The following is an 8,925-nucleotide window of genomic DNA, read 5'->3' on the forward strand; positions in this document are numbered from 1 at the left end:
CATTGTCATTTTCCACATGATTATGTATATGGGATTCCTCAGTGTGTTCTACCGGAATAAAATGCTCATGGGGTATCGTTGGTTCATCATTAGACATATCATGTGTAGCTTTCATGGGAAATTCGTCCTCAAAAAACGTAGCATCTCTGGACTCCATAATTGTACCAACCAACATGTCCGGTACTCCAGAGTTTATAATTAAAAACCTATATCCAATGCTGTGGAAAGCATACCCAAGGAAAACACAATCAACAGTTTTCGGTCCTAATTTGCGCTTCTTGTTAATTGGCACATTCACTTTAGCCAAACAACCCCAGGTGCGCAAATAGGAGATATTTAATTTCTTCTTTTCCCATTCCTCGAATGGTGTGATTTCTTTGTTCTTTGTGGGAACTTTATTCAGGACATGACACGCCGTCAAGATCGCCTCACCCCACCATTCCTTAGATAGCCCTGAAGTCTCTAACATGGCGTTAACCAAATCAGTTAGAGTACGGTTCTTTCTTTCAGCAACCCCATTGGATTGTGGTGAGTATGGCGGTGTCCTCTCATGAATAATACCATGTTCCACACAGAAATCAGAAAAATCACCCGAAAAATATTCTCCACCACGATCAGACCTTAACCGTTTAATTTTCCTCTCGAGTTGATTTTCAACTTCAGCTTTGTAGGTCTTAAAATAATGCAAAGCTTCATCTTTTGATTTTAAGAGATACACATAACAAAATCTAGTAGAGTCATCGATAAAAGTAATAAAATATCGCTTGCCTCCTTTAGTCAATATTCCGTTCATCTCACATAAATCGGAATGTATTAAGTCCAGTGGTGCCAAATTCCTCGCCTCCGCAGCCTTGTGAGGCTTGCGAGGTTGCTTAGATTGCACGCACACCTGGCACTTAGAACCTTTGACTAAATCAAATTTCGGGATTAAATTTAAATCTGCTAACCGCGAGACACAACCAAAATTGATATGACAAAATCGTGAATGCCAAATATACGACTCATTCGAAACAACATTGTTCACAGACTTATTACACGCATCATGCAAAGATAAGCGGAACAAGCCTCCGCTGTCATAGCCTTTTCCAACAAACGTTCCATACTTAGACAGTATACATTTATTAGACTCAAAGACAATTTTGTAGCCATCTCGGCACAATTGAGAGCCACTAACTAGATTCTTTTTGATGGAGGGGACATGCTGCACGTTCTTCAATAGCACCGTCTTTCCCGAAGTAAACTTCAGAATGACTGTACCAACACCAAGAACACGCGCATGTGATCCGTTCCCCATCAGCAAGGCTCCAGTCCCTTTGCACTGATAAGAAGAAAATAAAGAAATATCAGCACACACATGAATATTAGCACCGGTATCAGCCCACCACTCAGGGGATTGACACACTGAAAGAACAGTAGGTAAAAGATTACCATACCCCGATGTTCCTTCTGCAGTCTCGCTAACAACCATGTTTACTGTTTTCTTCTCTTGAGCTGGTTTTTTCTCTTGCTTAAATTTGCGGTCTGGACAAACGCTTGCCCAATGATCAGTACTTCCGCAAACAAAGCAACCAGCTCCTTTGTTCTTCTTTTTGAACGAGGCTGCCTGCTTGGGCTTCGTGGCATTCTGTTGCTTGTTTTTCTTTTTATTATTATGTGATGCATTGGAGTTCTTCTTTTGTACCATATTGGCACTAGAAGTCTCAACTCCTTTTCCACGAGTGTCTTTTGCTCTCGCCCTCTCCTCAACATCAAGAGAACCAATAAGCTCAGCCACGCTAAACTCTTGTCTCTTATGTTTTAGAGTGGTAGCAAAATCCGTCCAAGAAGGTGGCAGTTTAGCGATAATACCGTCGGCCACGAACTTGTCAGGTAAGACACATGGGAATTGTTCGAGTTCTTTAGCCAGTGCCTGTATTTCATGAGCCTGTTCAACTACAGGACGGTTTTCCACCATCTTATAGTCAAACAGCTGCTCCATGATGTACAGCTCGCTACCAGCATCAGAAACACCAAACTTCTCATCTAATGCATCCCATAACTCTTTTGCAGATGTGCACGTTAGATAAGAATCAACATACTTGTTGGCAAGAGCGCCAATCACGGCGCCTCGAAACAGGTTATCGGCAACGTCGAACATTCTCTCCTCTTCAGGAGTGAACTGTTCGGGTTTCCCCTGTGCGGCGTGATAGCAGTTCATTGCGGTCAACCACAGTATCATCTTACTACGCCATCTCTTGTAAAATGTCCCATCAAAAGGTTCACTTGGTTTTAACGCAGCAGCAAAACCACTAACAGAAAAATGCCTAATATCAGATTTTTGGATTGTTAGAAAGTTAGGCATTTTTAGTTTTAATTTAATCCAGAAAAACAGTGCGATATATGTGATGACATGTATGTGCATGTGTGTATAACTACTCGCATAAGCAGTAAATAGCAATAAAACATGCACGAATACGAAGAATAGAGTGTACCCAGCGGAGGGACCGATGCTCAAGGCATCAGTGGCTCCATTCACACGAGTCATCTCGTGTGTTTGTTCGATGTAGCCGTACGAAGTCGATGCAGGAAGGTGTACGCAGTGCAGTCCCTCGAACGGTCGCCGGGAAGAAGACGAAGCAGATCACGCGAGCAGTCGCGAAGACGCTCCCCAAAAATCTGATCGCCCGCACACCCGTGCAAGTGTATCTCTGCGGTCGGTGATTTCGGAGGCCTGCTCTCCCACTCTCTCTGTGCTCGCAGAAGGTGGGACGGGAATGTGTTGCTTGCAATTCGCGTGCCTGGAAGAGCCCTCCCTCTCCATTCTTATAGGCGGTCAGAAGGAGGGAGAAGACCAACGGACAGAAACGGTCGCGCATTAGAACTGGAAACTGACGACAGTAATGACGTCCGTTACTAGCCATAATGACGTCCGTTACTAGCCATAACGACGTCCGTTACTAGCCATAATAACGTGAAACGGACGGTTATTATGACGTCCGTTACTAGCCATAATGACGTGAAACGGACGGTTATTATGACGGTCATCGCTCCAGGCAAAATGCGCAACCGTTTGAAAGGAATATTCGGACCAAGGTCCGATCTGCCACGAGCCACGGCCCGGCCCGGCCCGGCCCGGCCCGGCCGGCGGCGGCGGCGGCGCGCGCGCGCGTGTGGCAGTCCTTCATCCTTTTCTCAACTTCTCAATAGATGCACCAATAGTCCACCTATTTAAGTTGATTGATTTGTCTTTTGAACTTCCAATATGGTACTAAATAATTAGTACACCATAGCATTAAAGTGGGCCATTAGCATTGACTATTATTGAATATTAATTTGGGCCAAGCCCACATTAATCCAACAAAATCAACCCTAAACATTCTTCTATCGTTAGTGCAACTAAAATAAAGTAGGGGTAAAAAGTAGAATTTATATGATTTAGTCTCTTTTAGTCACATTTGAGCGACTAGAGATAAAAAACAATTTAGTCCATATTTTAGTCACATCGTTTGACAATTTAGAGACTAAACGGGACTAAAATGAAGGGACTAATCTTTAGTCTCTCAAACCAAACGGAGTCTAAGTTAGTTTCTTGAGAGCTATATTGAAACCATCGACCATTTCCGTTTCATCCGACTTTGCGTCACCATCTTCAAATGAACCGTACCTGCACATGTATACAAGTGTTAGTTACTAATTTGTTGAATGCCTTTGGTAACTATATGCTAGTGCATTTGAAATTACTAGTTTTGATATCTTTTTTTTCTGATATGCAAAACTGACGGTGCAATGCCTATGAGCTATGCATGATTAGGATGGATAGAAATTGTACTTGCATGACTTTCCTCCTCTTGTCATCCTTTGCTTCCTCCACCATATGTAAGAATTGAAGACGGTGATGTCGGCATCCCTCTAGACATTAGCATGCTTTTCATTATGATCCGGTACTTCACCCGGTGGATAATGGGATTGGTGCATTAAGAGTATTCAGGAATGGGGTACCCAAGGTAAGTCCATAACTTATGGCGGTCTATCTAGGCCGACCAAGTCCCGTCGAGCAACTTTGCGAGACGAACTGACCGCCCAAGACCTGTTGAGCAACTTTGCAAGGCGGACTGCCCGACCAAGTCTAGCCGAGCAACTCTGCGAGGCAGGCAGACCGACCACATCCCACCGAGCAACTATGCGAGGCGAACTGGCCGACAACTCCCGTCGAGCAACTCTGAGAGGTGGACAGGATGAACAACTGTTGCCAAGCAACTCAGCAAGGCGGAAAAGCAAAGACCCACAATGGGGACCAGTACACATGTGGGCCCCGGTACGATGCCCTCCTGTCACGCGCGCGACAGGAGTAGGCCTGTACGCGCGCGACAGGCCACCTCTCCCTGGTCGCCCCTTTCGCAAGCGCGACCGCGATTCTTCCCTTGTGCCCTTTGCCGAAGGGGGCGTGAGTTTCGTTTTTATGGAGGTCGCAACTTCAAGGGGACAACGTCCGTCCTTACTCACGGGGAGCCTCGGACTGCGTTGTCGGGCCTCGTGGCTAGTCAGGCGCCCGGCTCGCTCCGGACCGCTTTGTCGAAGGTGACGACCCCCTAGCCTTAGGGAGTTGAACGAATATAGCGATGCGACTAAGAAGGCATTGCGAGACGGCCTCGATTGGTCTCGACTGCACGCCAGAAGCTAGCGGTAAGCTTCACGTGGGTGGCTTGGTGAGCGAAATACTCCTCTTGCTAACGACTCGTTGTCTGGTTTTCGTGCTCTTAGTCGCTCGCAGGGACGCTGGTGAGTAGATCCCACCTTCTTCTTGACCAAAGGGAGGCGTGGGAGCATTCCACCGGTAATCGTCTGGCGGCGAAATGCGAGGCCACCGAAGCCCGCGCCCCCGTCGATCCAAGACGCCTATGATGCCCGGGTCGGAACAACAAGGAGGGATGTAGAGTCGGTGACCCTTGCACATCTTGAGAGCGCGAAGGCGATCTCCCACCTCTGTATCCTAGAGCGAGGGAAAGAGGTCGCCGTGTCCCGAGTCACGGTCCTAGAGGAGAAGCTGTGCGGTCGAACCAAGAAGGAGGAGAAGCTCCTGGCCTCTCTACAAGGTAACACCTTTTGATGGTATCTTTTGAAGCAGGCATTCGTTGCCCGCTTTCCCCCTTTCATGGCCTATGTCTTCCCTAGCCAGCCATACAGGAGAAATTCGACGTCGCCAAAGGGAACTTCTCCAAAGTGCAAAGCTGCCTAGAGGCGATGGAGAAGGAGAGGCTCCTCCTGTCGGAGGTGGTGAGCGCCATGCGTGGGCTCTTTGGAGCACCTCCTTCATATGGGTCTAAGTCACTCGTCTCCCACCTTGAGGGCCTCGCGAGCCAGTTCCGAGAGCTTGAAAAGGAATCCTTCTGCCAAGGAATCTGTCAAGCCTTCAGAGAGCACCTAGAGGAGGGGGGTGAATAGGTGATTCTGCAAAAAATTAACTCAAACAACACAAACTTGGTCTAAAATATGAGTTAGAGTAAATAAAACCCAATTTTGAGAGTAGAGATAAAGAGAGATGAAAACTCTTCACTTGATTGCCACAGCAATAAAGTAAATAGAACTCGAGAAGACAATAATCGCAATAAAGTAAATAGACGAGAGACACAATAATTTCTATCGTGGTTCGACCAATGCCTACTCCATGTTGTGGTGACCTCCTTTGGTCAAGGGTTGCACTCAACCCCTATCAAGTGATCGAAAGATCAAACTTGAGTGCCACGTATGTCTTCCTAATAACTCAATCCCATTTGTGAGGAATCTTCACACGTTGGAGTCTCTCACACCTTACACAAGTGATCAATGTCAAAATAAGAGTAAGTGAGGGAGTAGAATACGCACAAAAGAGCACAACACAACAACAACACGCACAAAAGCAAAGAAGAGAGTGCAACAACAAAGCAATGGAATAATGACTCAGAACATGCCATCAAATCTCTCTCAAACACTTTGGAGGTGCGGTCGTTGAGTCTCAGAGTTGTATTATGGTCAAAGTATGTTTGGTGTTCTGCTCTATGCGCCTAGGGTCCCTTTTATATCCCCAAGTAGGGATGAAAACGATTTTGGAATTTTTCGGTATTCCAGAAACCGATTTCGAAATTTTTCGATCAGATTCATCGGTAACGGTATTTTTCGAAAACGGAATCGATTTTCGGAATTTTCTATCGGAACCGGTATCGGAATCGGCGTGGTGTTTTACCGTCCGTTCCTTCGGTTACCGGTTTTTGTCGGAAATTACCAGATTTGTGTTTCGGAATTTTCCGGAATTTTGTCTCGAAATTTTTCGGAATTTTTCAGCATGTGATTTTTTTGCATCGCCTATACGTCTCTAGATAAGGATTACTTATTTTTTGTATTTTTTAGACGCCTTAAGATTTTTTTGGGATAGATGGTGTTGGAAGGCAGTTGAGATTAACGATTTGGTCTTTTCCACACACTAGGTTTTAGTGTTTTCCTGCGAGGTTGTGATCCTTATGAACTTGTTATATTGTGAACTTGTTATATCATGAATTGTGAACTTGTGGTCTTTGTGATCTTTTGTCAACTTTGTTGTATTATGAAGTTTTATATGTTTACCGATCGTATTTTAGATTTCGACCGTTACCGGTGTATTTTCCTCACCAAAATTTCGTTTCCGATGTTTCCGAAATACCGATATCGTTTCCGTTTCCGGAGTTACCGTTTTCGATTTTGTTTCCGATAAAAAATATGAAAACAGTAATGGTTTTAGTGTTTACCGACTTGTTTCTGACCGTTTTCATCTCTATCCCCAAGGTACCTAGGAGACGTTTCTACTAGTTTCGGGAGAATATCAATGTTTAGATGTTACTTTAAATAGTTATCTCGAAAAATATAGGGACATAATATGTTCATTTGATGAATTTGACATTCACTGTATATTTAGAACTATAATGTTAGATCTAATAGCTTGGCACAAGAAGCTTTGGGCATCGAATAAACAAAGAAAAGTTTCATCTTCCTAAAAATCCTGATAGACAGGGATGTGAATATGCCAAGGATGCAAATGTTAGACCGTCCGGGTGAGGTCACCGGACCATCCATATTGCATGTTGCGGACTGTGCGAGTGATGTCATTGGACCGTATGACGTTGATAGAGACGCTACAATGATGGCTTTAGCTAATTCAGCTAATAGTACCGTCGATGCACTTGATTGGAGGATACCCCTGATCACATATTTACGGGATCCTAATGTTAGAACAGATAGGAGCATTTGGTGGACAACTTTTAATTATGTTCTCATTGGTGATGAATTCTATCGTCAAACTCTTAGTGACATTATGTTGAAGTGTTTAGGCCTTGATGATGCTATATTAGCCATATCTGAAGTGTATGAAGGCATTTGTAGTATCCATTAATTGGCTTCAAAGATTAAGTTGTAGTTTTCCAATCTCCAATTTTCGTCTCTACATCGTCTAAGGAGCTTTTGGGGTGGACTACCGACGCCAAAGGAACTCTAAGATCTCTTTGTCTCTGCATATTTCGATTGCAGGATGCTGTAGTCTGAATAGCTAGCTTTAATTCGAAACCAAGAAACAAATAGTACCATGTCTAATCCATTATTAACTTTACCTTTTTTAGTAAGATACAACGAGTCGTAACCAATTCAGCAGCAACAGACTCGATCAGGACGGATACACCACAGACGCACAAAATTAGTGAAACGCTACTAACGGTACGCCGTGCCTCGCCCGGAATTTGTTGGAGCTCTAACCGGCGACCTCAATTCTGAACCAGAGACAGTATCAGTTCTTGACGCCCAGCGGCACGATGGGCATACCGTCCTGCGCGGCGACGGGCATGGACTCGAGCTTGCAGTCGAGCGGCGGCGGCGGCGGCGGCGGCAGCGCGGCGTCCTCCACGACCGCCCTCCGCACGAGGCGCAGCAGCGTCTCCTCCAGCTCGGCGCCGTCGGTCCAGGGGTGCACCTCCGCCTGCAGGCGCGCGGGGTCCTCGCAGATGAGGTCCCAGACGGGGTAACCCCTGCGGGGCATCACGAAGTCTGTGCGCGCCAGCCGCAGCGCCGGGCAGTAGTCGCCGCGGCCGTCGCCCAGGTAGATGACGCGCGGCTTCGCGGAGGATGCGGTCTCGGCCTCGGCCTCGGCCTCGCGGAGGATGCGGTCCAGCACGAGGCCCTTGCACATGTTGGGCGGGCAGGTGCCGACGCCGCAGCCGTGCGGCGCCGCGCGCGGGTCGTGGCAGGGCCCGATGCGGAGTCGGCCGTGGGCGTCGACGCGGCTGGGGTTGGTGTTGACCTGGGAGAAGCAGGCGAGCAGGCCGTGGTGGTCCAGGACGGTGTGGATGAAGAAGGCGTTGGCGTCGCTGAGCACGCGCAGGTCGCAGCCGAGCGCGTGCGCGGCCCTGACGGCGGCGGGCACGCGCGGGTCGATGGGCGCCGCCCTGAGCGCCTCGGTCACCTCGGCCAGCGTCCTGCCCCGCGCGTGCAGCTCCCCCATCATCGTGTCCATGAGCGTGTTCCAGGGCGTGGTGGGGAGGAGGCGCTCGAACAGGTCGGTGAGGCCGAGGCTGTCCACCACCCAGTTGTCGCTGTCCACGTCGATGATCGTCTTGTCGAAGTCGAACACCACCACGATCCCGGCCATGTGTGGTGTGGGTTTAGCTGGCTGGCTGGCTACGATGCTTCGTGTGGTAGACCGTAGACGTGGGTGGGTTGCGCTTGCGAGCGAGCTTGTTTGCACTGGATCGATGGCTAGGGAGCCGCGGTGGAGGCGGCCTTTATATACCGGGCGTCGGGGCGGGAAGGGGAAGATGCCGAGGGAATATTACAGAGATGCTCTAAGAATAGCGTAGCGAGCCAGCCTCGGTGCTGTTGGGTTCTCGCCTTCTCTCGGTGGAGTAGATTCGCCAAACCACGCGTGGCGCCCAGCTTCTGGTTTGGTTCGCG

General features: G+C 47.8%; 1 protein-coding gene across 1 annotated transcript; it reads right to left on the reverse strand.

Annotated features, from left to right (window-relative positions):
- Positions 1-7,489: 7,489 nt before the first annotated feature.
- LOC100191227 (phosphatase phospho 1) lies at positions 7,490-8,712 on the reverse strand. Its single transcript, NM_001136661.1, has one exon. The coding sequence runs from the start codon at positions 8,621-8,623 to the stop codon at positions 7,766-7,768; it is 858 nt and encodes a 285-aa protein (NP_001130133.1). The 5' UTR covers positions 8,624-8,712; the 3' UTR covers positions 7,490-7,765.
- Positions 8,713-8,925: the final 213 nt, after the last annotated feature.

This window comes from Zea mays, chromosome 8, assembly GCF_902167145.1.
Source record: "Zea mays cultivar B73 chromosome 8, Zm-B73-REFERENCE-NAM-5.0, whole genome shotgun sequence".
Classification (NCBI taxonomy): Eukaryota; Viridiplantae; Streptophyta; class Magnoliopsida; order Poales; family Poaceae; genus Zea; species Zea mays.

Coding starts and splice junctions, on each gene's coding strand:
- LOC100191227 (NM_001136661.1), bottom strand. CDS start 8,623: ATGGCCGGGATCGTGGTGGTGTTCGACTTCGACAAGACGATCATCGAC.